At 49.9% G+C, this 13,416-nt stretch overlaps 1 protein-coding gene across 1 annotated transcript in view; it reads right to left on the bottom strand.

The window, feature by feature from the left end:
• Positions 1-13,416, bottom strand: part of poc1b (POC1 centriolar protein B) — a 103,771-nt gene that overhangs the window by 60,627 nt on the left and 29,728 nt on the right. Inside the window, exon 8 of the mRNA XM_072435584.1 lies at positions 685-753. Within this exon, the coding sequence (XP_072291685.1) occupies positions 685-753 (69 nt within the window). The remainder of the gene's footprint in view (positions 1-684; positions 754-13,416) is intronic.

Genomic DNA, 13,416 nt, shown 5'->3' on the forward strand with positions numbered 1-13,416 from the left:
CAGTGGGTCTGAAAATGCAGCTTTGACCCGGACACGTGGCAGTGGGTCTGAAACTGCAGCTTTGACCCGGACACATGGCAGTGGGTCTGAAACTGCAACTTTGACCCGGACACGTGGCAGTGGGTCTGAAAATGCAGCTTTGACCCGGACACGTGGCAGTGGGTCTGAAACTGCAGCTTTGACCGGGACACGTGGCAGTGGGTCTGAAACTGCAGCTTTGACCCGGACACGTGGCAGTGGGTCTGAAACTGCAGCTTTGACCGGGACACGTGGCAGTGGGTCTGTAACTGCAGCTTTGACCCAGACACGTGGCAGTGGGTCTGAAACTGCAGCTTTGACCGGGACACGTGGCAGTGGGTCTGAAACTGCAGCTTTGACCCGGACACGTGGCAGTGGGTCTGAAACTGCAGCTTTGACCGGGACACGTGGCAGTGGGTCTGTAACTGCAGCTTTGACCCAGACACGTGGCAGTGGGTCTGAAACTGCAGCTTTGACCCGGACACGTGGCAGTGGGTCTGTAACTGCAGCTTTGACCCAGACACGTGGCAGTGGGTCTGAAACTGCAGCTTTGACCCGGACACGTGGCAGTGGGTCTGTAACTGCAGCTTTGACCCAGACACGTGGCAGTGGGTCTGAAACTGCAGCTTTGACCGGGACACGTGGCAGTGGGTCACTTGGTCTGACCTGAGCGTCCGTTCCTCCTGAAGCGAACGTTTCTCCGCTTCTGGAAAACGCCACAGAGAAAACAGCTCCCTGAAAAAACACGACAAATCCTTTAAAAACATCTTAATAACTTTAGTTTTTGACTTTAGTTTTTCTTAAAGACTCTTTAAATCGCTCCATCATCTTTAACCACGCTTCTCCCTCTTCTGTTCTACCAACATACACCCAGTATGTTACCTGCCCCACCAGAGACAATAGAACATTGGACTTGTTTTTTGCCAACACCAAGGAGGCTTATTCTTCTTCCCCCCTCCCTCCCCTGGGCAGCTCGGACCACAACCTTGTACATCTGAGGCCTGTGTATGAACCCATCGTGCGCAGGCAACCTGTGGTGTCCCGTGAGGTTCTGAGGGACTGCTTCAGCACCACTGTCTGGACTGAGCTTTATGACCCACATGGGGAGGACATCAACACCATCAGAGAGTGCATCACGGACTACATCAACTTCTGTTTTGAGAACATTGTTCCCTCCCGGACGGTGCGGTGTTTTCCAAACAACAAGCCATGGATTAACCGTGAACTGAAGGCTCTGCTGAAGGAGAAGAAGAGAGCCTTCAGGTCAGGGAACATGGAGGAGCTGAGGACTGTGCAGAAGGAGCTGAGGAGGAAGATCAGGCAGGCTGAGGCCGGCTACAAGAGGAGGATGGAGCAGCTGCAGCAGAAGAACATTCAGGGAGTGTGGAGGAGCCTGAAAACCATCTCGGGCTTCAAAATCCCCCCCTGCCCAGACAGAGGGGGATCTACAGTGGGTGAATGATTTAAATGCTCACTTCTTGAGGTTTGATCGGTCACCTGCCCCTCCCCCTGCACAGCTGCATGCTCCCTCTTCCACAGCTGGACAATGCCCTGCATCTGTTCCTCTTCGCTTATCTGCCCCGGACCATCAGCTCCCCACTTCGCCTGGACTCACCCATCCCCCCAGCACACGGTCCCCCTGCCAACCACTGACTGTCACAGCAGCACAGGTGAGGAGTGAGCTGAAGAGGATTAAAGTGAGGAAGGCAGCAGGACCTGACGGCATCAGCCCCAGGCTCCTTAAGTCCTGCGCAGATGAACTGTGTGGAGTTATGGAGCATGTCTTCAACATGAGCCTGAAGCTGAGGGTGGTACCACAGGTCTGGAAGACCTCCTGTCTGGTACCTGTGCCTAAGACACCGCGCCCCAAAGACCTCAACAGCTTCAGGCCAGTGGCTCTCACGTCCCACCTGATGAAGACACTGGAGCGGCTGGTCCTGGACCACCTCCGCTCCACCGTGAGCTCAGCCATGGACCCGCTGCAGTTTGCATATCGGTCTGGCATCGGAGTGGAGGACGCCGTCATCTCCCTGCTGCACCGCTCTCTCTCTCACCTGGAAAAGCCTGGCAGCTCTGTGAGGATTCTGTTCTTCGATCTTTCCAGCGCCTTCAACACCATCCAGCCGCTGCTCCTGAGGGACAAGCTGGAGACGGCTGGTGTGGAGTATGACCTGACAGAGTGGATCCTGGACTACCTCACAGACCGACCCTAGTTTGTGAGAGCCAGGGACTGTGTGTCTGACACTCGGACCTGCAGTGTGGGGGCGCCCCAGGGCACTGTCCTCGCGCCCTTTCTCTTCACCCTTTACACTGCAGACTTCAGACATGACACGGACAGCTGTGTCCTGCAGAAGTTCTCTGACGACTCTGCCATCATCGGACTCATCACGGACGACGATGACGCGGAATACAGAGGACTGGCGCAGGACTTTGTGGACTGGTGTCAGCGGAACCACCTCCTCATCAACGCGGGGAAGACCAAGGAGATGGTGGTGGATTTCCGCAGACGCCACCCCACTGCCCCCTCACCAGTGAACATCCAGGGACGGGACATTGAGAGAGTGGACTCATACAAGTACCTGGGTGTTCATCTGAACCACAAACTGGACTGGACTCATAACACAGACGCACTGTACAGGAAGAGCCAGAGTCGGCTCTACCTCCTGAGGAGACTCAGGTCTTTTGGAGTGACAGGGCCACTCCTGAAGACCTTCTACGACTCTGTGGTGGCATCAGCTCCTGTAGGTGTGGTCTGCTGGAGCAGCAGCATCACAGAGAGGGAGAGGAAGAGGCTGGACAGAGTCATCAAGAAGTCCAGCTCCGTCCTGGGCTGTGCTCTGGACTCGGTGCAGGAGGTGGGGGACAGGAGGGTCCTGGCTAGATTCACATCTATGCTGGACCATGAGTGTCGCCCCCTGCAGGACACTCTCTCCGCTCTGGAGAGCAGCTTCAGTGAGAGACTGATCCAGCCTCGCTGTGTGAAGGAAAGGTTTCGCAGGTCTTTCCTTCCTGCTGCTGTCAGACTTTATAACAAAAACTGTTAGTCCTGAACACTCGCAATACTGACCTAACCATGTGCAATTCTGTCATATGTGCAATTGCTGTTGGAATTCATGTGCAATTCACGTGCAATTACTGTGAAATTCATGTGCAATCTATGTGCTGTCGTGACACATATTTATGTGCAATTACTGTCGTGATCACATGCAATGGTATTTATGTATTTATTTATTCATTTGTCTATGGGAGTTTTTATTTATTTATATATATATATATCTTCTACTGAAAGTGTTTTTCAGACTTCCTATAAGTGATCTGTCCTTCTGTATCTACCTCTGTATCTACCTGCTTTGCACCAATGAAATTTCCCCATGTGGGACAATAAAGGAATATCTTATCTTATCAGAGAATCAAAGTAAGCGATACATTTTCAGTCTTTACTACGACTAAACAGAGGCAATATTGTTCATTTCCAGGGCAGAATGTCAGTTTGTTTTTCTATTTCAAAGGTAAATGAGGCGTAGATGAGGTGTAGATGAGGCGTAGATGAGGTGTAGATGAGGTGTAGATGAGGCGTAGATGAGGCGTAGATGAGGTGTAGATGAGGCTTAGCCTTGTGTCCGTGCAGCGTGTAGATGAGGTGTAGATGAGGTGTAGATGAGGTGTAGATGAGGCGTAGATGAGGCGTAGATGAGGTGTAGATGAGGTGTAGATGAGGCTTCACCTTGTGTCCGTGCAGCGTGTAGATAAGGTGTAGATGAGGTGTAGATAAGGTGTAGATGAGGTGTAGATGAGGTGTAGATGAGGTGTAGATGAGGTGTAGATGAGGCGTAGATGAGGCGTAGATGAGGTGTAGATGAGGTGTAGATGAGGCTTCACCTTGTGTCCGCGCAGCGTGTAGATGAGGTGTAGATGAGGCTTCACCTTGTGTCCGTGCAGCGTGTAGATAAGGTGTAGATAAGGTGTAGATGAGGTGTAGATGAGGTGTAGATGAGGTGTAGATGAGGTGTAGATGAGGTGTAGATGAGGTGTAGATGAGGTGTAGATGAGGCTTCACCTTGTGTCCGTGCAGCGTGTAGATGAGGCGTAGATGAGGTGTAGATGAGGCGTAGATGAGGTGTAGATGAGGCGTAGATGAGGCGTAGATGAGGCGTAGATGAGGTGTAGATGAGGTGTAGATGAGGCTTCACCTTGTGTCCGTGCAGCGTGTAGATGAGGTGTAGATGAGGTGTAGATGAGGCTTAACCTTGTGTCCGTGCAGCGTGTAGATGAGGTGTAGATAAGGTGTAGATGAGGCGTAGATGAGGCGTAGATGAGGTGTAGATGAGGTGTAGATGAGGCTTCACCTTGTGTCCGTGCAGCGTGTAGATGAGGCGTAGATGAGGTGTAGATGAGGCGTAGATGAGGTGTAGATGAGGTGTAGATGAGGCGTAGATGAGGCGTAGATGAGGCGTAGATGAGGCGTAGATGAGGTGTAGATGAGGTGTAGATGAGGTGTAGATGAAGTGTAGATGAGGCGTAGATGAGGCGTAGATGAGGCGTAGATGAGGCGTAGATGAGGTGTAGATGAGGCGTAGATGAGGCTTCACCTTGTGTCCGTACAGCGTGTAGATGAGGCGTAGATGAGGTGTAGATGAGGTGTAGATGAGGTGTAGATGAGGCGTAGATGAGGTGTAGATGAGGCGTAGATGAGGCGTAGATGAGGTGTAAATGAGACGTAGATGAGGTGTAGATGAGGTGTAGATGAGGCGTAGATGAGGCGTAGATGAGGCGTAGATGAGGCGTAGATGAGGTGTAGATGAGGTGTAGATGAGGTGTAGATGAGGTGTAGATGAGGCTTCACCTTGTGTCCGTGCAGCGTGTAGATGAGGTGTAGATGAGGTGTAGATGAGGTGTAGATGAGGTGTAGATGAGGCGTAGATGAGGCGTAGATGAGGTGTAGATGAGGTGTAGATGAGGCTTCACCTTGTGTCCGTGCAGCGTGTAGATGAGGTGTAGATGAGGTGTAGATGAGGTGTAGATGAGGTGTAGATGAGGTGTAGATGAGGCGTAGATGAGGTGTAGATGAGGTGTAGATGAGGCGTAGATGAGGTGTAGATGAGTCGTAGATGAGGCGTAGATGAGGTGTAGATGAGGTGTAGATGAGGCTTCACCTTGTGTCCGTGCAGCGTGTAGATGAGGTGTAGATGAGGTGTAGATGAGGCTTCACCTTGTGTCCGTATAGCGTGTAGATGAGGTGTAGATGAGGTGTAGATGAGGCGTAGATGAGGCGTAGATGAGGCGTAGATGAGGTGTAGATGAGGTGTAGATGAGGCTTCACCTTGTGTCCGTGCAGCGTGTAGATGAGGTGTAGATAAGGTGTAGATGAGGTGTAGATGAGGTGTAGATGAGGTGTAGATGAGGCATAGATGAGGCGTAGATGAGGTGTAGATGAGGCGTAGATGAGGTGTAGATGAGGTGTAGATGAGGTGTAGATGAGGCGTAGATGAGGCGTAGATGAGGTGTAGATGAGGTGTAGATGAGGCGTAGATGAGGCGTAGATGAGGCGTAGATGAGGTGTAGATGAGGCGTAGATGAGGCGTAGATGAGGTGTAGATGAGGTGTAGATGAGGTGTAGATGAGGTGTAGATGAGGCTTCACCTTGTGTCCGTGCAGCGTGTAGATGAGGTGTAGATGAGGTGTAGATGAGGTGTAGATGAGGCGTAGATGAGGTGTAGATGAGGTGTAGATGAGGTGTAGATGAGGCTTCACCTTGTGTCCGTGCAGCGTGTAGATGAGACGTAGATGAGGTGTAGATGAGGTGTAGATGAGGTGTAGATGAGGTGTAGATGAGGCGTAGATGAGGCGTAGATGAGGCGTAGATGAGGTGTAGATGAGGTGTAGATGAGGTGTAGATGAGGTGTAGATGAGGCGTAGATGAGGCGTAGATGAGGCGTAGATGAGGTGTAGATGAGGTGTAGATGAGGCTTCACCTTGTGTCCGCGCAGCGTGTAGATGAGGTGTAGATGAGGCTTCACCTTGTGTCCGTGCAGCGTGTAGATGAGGTGTAGATGAGGTGTAGATGAGGTGTAGATGAGGTGTAGATAAGGTGTAGATGAGGTGTAGATGAGGTGTAGATGAGGTGTAGATGAGGCGTAGATGAGGCGTAGATGAGGTGTAGATGAGGTGTAGATGAGGTGTAGATGAGGTGTAGATGAGGTGTAGATGATGTGTAGATGAGGCGTAGATGAGGCGTAGATGAGGCGTAGATGAGGTGTAGATGAGGTGTAGATGAGGTGTAGATAAGGTGTAGATGAGGTGTAGATGAGGTGTAGATGAGGCGTAAATGAGGCGTAGATGAGGTGTAGATGAGGTGTAGATGAGGTGTAGATGAGGCGTAGATGAGGTGTAGATGAGGTGTAGATGAGGTGTAGATGAGGCGTAAATGAGGCGTAGATGAGGTGTAGATGAGGTGTAGATGAGGTGTAGATGAGGCTTCACCTTGTGTCCGTGCAGCGTGTAGATGAGGTGTAGATGAGGTGTAGATTAGATGTAGATGAGGCTTCACCTTGTGTCCGTGCAGCGTGTAGATGAGGTGTAGATGAGGTGTAGATGAGGTGTAGATGAGGCGTAGATGAGGCGTAGATGAGGTGTAGATGAGGTGTAGATGAGGTGTAGATGAGGTGTAGATGAGGCTTCACCTTGTGTCCGTGCAGTGTGTAGATGAGGTGTAGATAAGGTGTAGATGAGGTGTAGATGAGGTGTAGATGAGGTGTAGATGAGGCGTAGATGAGGCGTAGATGAGGTGTAGATGAGGTGTAGATGAGGTGTAGATGAGGTGTAGATGAGGCTTCACCTTGTGTCCGTGCAGCGTGTAGATGAGGCGTAGATGAGGTGTAGATGAGGCGTAGATGAGGTGTAGATGAGGTGTAGATGAGGCGTAGATGAGGTGTAGATGAGGTGTAGATGAGGTGTAGATGAGGTGTAGATGAGGTGTAGATGAAGTGTAGATGAGGCGTAGATGAGGCGTAGATGAGGCGTAGATGAGGTGTAGATGAGGTGTAGATGAGGTGTAGATGAGGTGTAGATGAGGCGTAGATGAGGCGTAGATGAGGTGTAGATGAGGCTTAGCCTTGTGTCCGTGCAGCGTGTAGATGAGGTGTAGATGAGGTGTAGATGAGGTGTAGATGAGGCGTAGATGAGGCGTAGATGAGGTGTAGATGAGGTGTAGATGAGGCTTCACCTTGTGTCCGTGCAGCGTGTAGATAAGGTATAGATGAGGTGTAGATAAGGTGTAGATAAGGTGTAGATAAGGTGTAGATGAGGTGTAGATGAGGTGTAGATAAGGTGTAGATGATGTGTAGATGATGTGTAGATGAGGTGTAGATGAGGTGTAGATGAGGCGTAGATGAGGCGTAGATGAGGTGTAGATGAGGTGTAGATGAGGCTTCATCTTGTGTCCGCGCAGCGTGTAGATGAGGTGTAGATGAGGCTTCACCTTGTGTCCGTGCAGCGTGTAGATAAGGTGTAGATAAGGTATAGATAAGGTGTAGATGAGGTGTAGATGAGGTGTAGATGAGGTGTAGATGAGGTGTAGATGAGACGTAGATGAGGCTTCACCTTGTGTCCGTGCAGCGTGTAGATGAGGCGTAGATGAGGTGTAGATGAGGCGTAGATGAGGCGTAGATGAGGCGTAGATGAGGTGTAGATGAGGTGTAGATGAGGCTTCACCTTGTGTCCGTGCAGCGTGTAGATGAGGTGTAGATAAGGTGTAGATGAGGTGTAGATGAGGTGTAGATGAGGTGTAGATGAGACGTAGATGAGGCATAGATGAGGTGTAGATGAGGTGTAGATGAGGTGTAGATGAGGCTTCACCTTGTGTCCGTGCAGCGTGTAGATGAGGTGTAGATGAGGTGTAGATGGTGTAGATGAGGTGTACATGAGGCGTAGATGAGGCGTAGATGAAGTGTAGATGTGGTGTAGATGAGGTGTAGATGAGGCTTCACCTTGTGTCCGTGCAGCGTGTAGATGAGGTGTAGATGAGGTGTAGATGAGGTGTAGATAAGGTGTAGATGAGGCGTAGATGAGGCGTAGATGAGGTGTAGATGAGGTGTAGATGAGGCTTCACCTTGTGTCCGTGCAGCGTGTAGATGAGGTGTAGATGAGGTGTAGATGAGGTGTAGATGAGGTGTAGATGAGGTGTAGATGAGGCGTAGATGAGGTGTAGATGAGGTGTAGATGAGGCGTAGATGAGGTGTAGATGAGTCGTAGATGAGGCGTAGATGAGGTGTAGATGAGGTGTAGATGAGGCTTCACCTTGTGTCCGTGCAGCGTGTAGATGAGGTGTAGATGAGGTGTAGATGAGGCTTCACCTTGTGTCCGTATAGCGTGTAGATGAGGTGTAGATGAGGTGTAGATGAGGTGTAGATGAGGCGTAGATGAGGCGTAGATGAGGTGTAGATGAGGTGTAGATGAGGCTTCACCTTGTGTCCGTGCAGCGTGTAGATAAGGTGTAGATGAGGTGTAGATAAGGTGTAGATAAGGTGTAGATAAGGTGTAGATGAGGCGTAGATGAGGTGTAGATGAGGTGTAGATGAGGTGTAGATAAGGTGTAGATGAGGTGTAGATGAGGTGTAGATGAGGCGTAGATGAGGCGTAGATGAGGTGTAGATGAGGTGTAGATGAGGCTTCACCTTGTGTCCGCGCAGCGTGTAGATGAGGTGTAGATGAGGCTTCACCTTGTGTCCGTGCAGCGTGTAGATAAGGTGTAGATAAGGTGTAGATAAGGTGTAGATGAGGTGTAGATGAGACGTAGATGAGGCTTCACCTTGTGTCCGTGCAGCGTGTAGATGAGGCGTAGATGAGGTGTAGATGAGGCGTAGAATAGGTGTAGATGAGGCGTAGATGAGGCGTAGATGAGGTGTAGATGAGGTGTAGATGAGGTGTAGATGAAGTGTAGATGAGGCGTAGATGAGGCGTAGATGAGGCGTAGATGAGGTGTAGATGAGGCGTAGATGAGGCTTCACCTTGTGTCCGTACAGCGTGTAGATGAGGCGTAGATGAGGTGTAGATGAGGTGTAGATGAGGTGTAGATGAGGCGTAGATGAGGTGTAGATGAGGCGTAGATGAGGCGTAGATGAGGTGTAAATGAGGCGTAGATGAGGTGTAGATGAGGTGTAGATGAGGCGTAGATGAGGCGTAGATGAGGCGTAGATGAGGCGTAGATGAGGTGTAGATGAGGTGTAGATGAGGTGTAGATGAGGTGTAGATGAGGCTTCACCTTGTGTCCGTGCAGCGTGTAGATGAGGTGTAGATGAGGTGTAGATGAGGTGTAGATGAGGCGTAGATGAGGCGTAGATGAGGTGTAGATGAGGTGTAGATGAGGCTTCACCTTGTGTCCGTGCAGCGTGTAGATGAGGTGTAGATGAGGCTTCACCTTGTGTCCGTGCAGCGTGTAGATGAGGTGTAGATGAGGTGTAGATGAGGTGTAGATGAGGTGTAGATGAGGTGTAGATGAGGCGTAGATGAGGTGTAGATGAGGTGTAGATGAGGTGTAGATGAGGCTTCACCTTGTGTCCGTGCAGCGTGTAGATGAGACGTAGATGAGGTGTAGATGAGGTGTAGATGAGGTGTAGATGAGGTGTAGATGAGGCGTAGATGAGGCGTAGATGAGGCGTAGATGAGGTGTAGATGAGGTGTAGATGAGGTGTAGATGAGGCGTAGATGAGGCGTAGATGAGGTGTAGATGAGGTGTAGATGAGGCTTCACCTTGTGTCCGCGCAGCGTGTAGATGAGGTGTAGATGAGGCTTCACCTTGTGTCCGTGCAGCGTGTAGATGAGGTGTAGATGAGGTGTAGATGAGGTGTAGATGAGGTGTAGATGAGGTGTAGATGAGGTGTAGATGAGGTGTAGATGAGGTGTAGATGAGGTGTAGATAAGGTGTAGATGATGTGTAGATGAGGCGTAGATGAGGCGTAGATGAGGTGTAGATGAGGTGTAGATGAGGTGTAGATAAGGTGTAGATGAGGTGTAGATGAGGTGTAGATGAGGCGTAAATGAGGCGTAGATGAGGTGTAGATGAGGTGTAGATGAGGTGTAGATGAGGCGTAGATGAGGTGTAGATGAGGTGTAGATGAGGTGTAGATGAGGTGTAGATGAGGTGTAGATGAGGCGTAAATGAGGCGTAGATGAGGTGTAGATGAGGTGTAGATGAGGTGTAGATGAGGCTTCACCTTGTGTCCGTGCAGCGTGTAGATGAGGTGTAGATTAGATGTAGATGAGGCTTCACCTTGTGTCCGTGCAGCGTGTAGATGAGGTGTAGATGAGGTGTAGATGAGGTGTAGATGAGGCGTAGATGAGGCGTAGATGAGGTGTAGATGAGGTGTAGATGAGGTGTAGATGAGGTGTAGATGAGGCTTCACCTTGTGTCCGTGCAGTGTGTAGATGAGGTGTAGATAAGGTGTAGATGAGGTGTAGATGAGGTGTAGATGAGGTGTAGATGAGGCGTAGATGAGGCGTAGATGAGGTGTAGATGAGGTGTAGATGAGGTGTAGATGAGGTGTAGATGAGGCTTCACCTTGTGTCCGTGCAGCGTGTAGATGAGGCGTAGATGAGGTGTAGATGAGGTGTAGATGAGGCGTAGATGAGGTGTAGATGAGGTGTAGATGAGGTGTAGATGAGGTGTAGATGAGGTGTAGATGAAGTGTAGATGAGGTGTAGATGAGGTGTAGATGAGGCGTAGATGAGGCGTAGATGAGGTGTAGATGAGGTGTAGATGAGGCTTCACCTTGTGTCCGTGCAGCGTGTAGATAAGGTGTAGATGAGGTGTAGATAAGGTGTAGATAAGGTGTAGATAAGGTGTAGATGAGGTGTAGATGAGGTGTAGATAAGGTGTAGATGATGTGTAGATGATGTGTAGATGAGGTGTAGATGAGGCGTAGATGAGGCGTAGATGAGGTGTAGATGAGGTGTAGATGAGGCTTCACCTTGTGTCCGCGCAGCGTGTAGATGAGGTGTAGATGAGGCTTCACCTTGTGTCCGTGCAGCGTGTAGATAAGGTGTAGATAAGGTGTAGATAAGGTGTAGATGAGGTGTAGATGAGGTGTAGATGAGGTGTAGATGAGGTGTAGATGAGACGTAGATGAGGCTTCACCTTGTGTCCGTGCAGCGTGTAGATGAGGCGTAGATGAGGTGTAGATGAGGTGTAGATGAGGTGTAGATGAGGCTTAGATGAGGTGTAGATGAGGTGTAGATGAGACGTAGATGAGGCATAGATGAGGTGTAGATGAGGTGTAGATGAGGTGTAGATGAGGCTTCACCTTGTGTCCGTGCAGCGTGTAGATGAGGTGTAGATGAGGTGTAGATGGTGTAGATGAGGTGTACATGAGGCGTAGATGAGGCGTAGATGAAGTGTAGATGTGGTGTAGATGAGGTGTAGATGAGGCTTCACCTTGTGTCCGTGCAGCGTGTAGATGAGGTGTAGATGAGGTGTAGATGAGGTGTAGATAAGGTGTAGATGAGGCGTAGATGAGGCGTAGATGAGGTGTAGATGAGGTGTAGATGAGGCTTCACCTTGTGTCCGTGCAGCGTGTAGATGAGGTGTAGATGAGGTGTAGATGAGGTGTAGATGAGGTGTAGATGAGGTGTAGATGAGGCGTAGATGAGGTGTAGATGAGGTGTAGATGAGGCGTAGATGAGGTGTAGATGAGTCGTAGATGAGGCGTAGATGAGGTGTAGATGAGGTGTAGATGAGGCTTCACCTTGTGTCCGTGCAGCGTGTAGATGAGGTGTAGATGAGGTGTAGATGAGGCTTCACCTTGTGTCCGTATAGCGTGTAGATGAGGTGTAGATGAGGTGTAGATGAGGTGTAGATGAGGCGTAGATGAGGCGTAGATGAGGTGTAGATGAGGTGTAGATGAGGCTTCACCTTGTGTCCGTGCAGCGTGTAGATAAGGTGTAGATGAGGTGTAGATAAGGTGTAGATAAGGTGTAGATAAGGTGTAGATGAGGCGTAGATGAGGTGTAGATGAGGTGTAGATAAGGTGTAGATGAGGTGTAGATGAGGTGTAGATGAGGCGTAGATGAGGCGTAGATGAGGTGTAGATGAGGTGTAGATGAGGCTTCACCTTGTGTCCGCGCAGCGTGTAGATGAGGTGTAGATGAGGCTTCACCTTGTGTCCGTGCAGCGTGTAGATAAGGTGTAGATAAGGTGTAGATAAGGTGTAGATGAGGTGTAGATGAGGCTTCACCTTGTGTCCGTGCAGCGTGTAGATGAGGCGTAGATGAGGTGTAGATGAGGCGTAGAATAGGTGTAGATGAGGCGTAGATGAGGCGTAGATGAGGCGTAGATGAGGTGTAGATGAGGCTTCACCTTGTGTCCGTGCAGCGTGTAGATGAGGTGTAGATAAGGTGTAGATGAGGTGTAGATGAGGTGTAGATGAGGTGTAGATGAGACGTAGATGAGGCATAGATGAGGTGTAGATGAGGTGTAGATGAGGCTTCACCTTGTGTCCGTGCAGCGTGTAGATGAGGTGTAGATGAGGTGTAGATGGTGTAGATGAGGTGTACATGAGGCGTAGATGAGGCGTAGATGAAGTGTAGAAGTGGTGTAGATGAGGTGTAGATGAGGCTTCACCTTGTGTCCGTGCAGCGTGTAGATGAGGTGTAGATGAGGTGTAGATGAGGTGTAGATAAGGTGTAGATGAGGTGTAGATGAGGTGTAGATGAGGTGTAGATGAGGCGTAGATGAGGTGTAGATGAGGCGTAGATGAGGTGTAGATGAGGCGTAGATGAGGCGTAGATGAGGTGTAGATGAGGCGTAGATGAGGTGTAGATGAGGCGTAGATGAGGTGTAGATGAGGTGTAGATGAGGTGTAGATGAGGTGTAGATGAGGTGTAGATGAAGTGTAGATGAAGCGTAGATGAGGCGTAGATGAGGCGTAGATGAGGTGTAGATGAGGCGTAGATGAGGCTTCACCTTGTGTCCGTACAGCGTGTAGATGAGGCGTAGATGAGGTGTAGATGAGGTGTAGATGAGGTGTAGATGAGGTGTAGATGAGGTGTAGATGAGGCGTAGATGCGGTGTAGATGAGGTGTAGATGAGGTGTAGATGAGGCGTAGATGAGGCGTAGATGAGGTGTAAATGAGGCGTAGATGAGGTGTAGATGAGGTGTAGATGAGGCGTAGATGAGGTGTAGATGAGGTGTAGATGAGGTGTAGATGAGGTGTAGATGAGGCTTCACCTTGTGTCCGTGCAGCGTGTAGATGAGGTGTAGATGAGGTGTAGATGAGGTGTAGATAAGGTGTAGATGAGGCGTAGATGAGGCGTAGATGAGGTGTAGATGAGGCTTCACCTTGTGTCCGTGCAGCGTGTAGATGAGGTGTAGATGAGGTGTAGATGAGGTGTAGATGAGGTGTAGA

Source organism: Eucyclogobius newberryi, unplaced genomic scaffold (assembly GCF_026437365.1).
Source record: "Eucyclogobius newberryi isolate DKJ021-1_F unplaced genomic scaffold, fEucNew1.0.hap1 SCAF_7, whole genome shotgun sequence".
Lineage (NCBI taxonomy): Eukaryota > Metazoa > Chordata > Actinopteri > Gobiiformes > Gobiidae > Eucyclogobius > Eucyclogobius newberryi.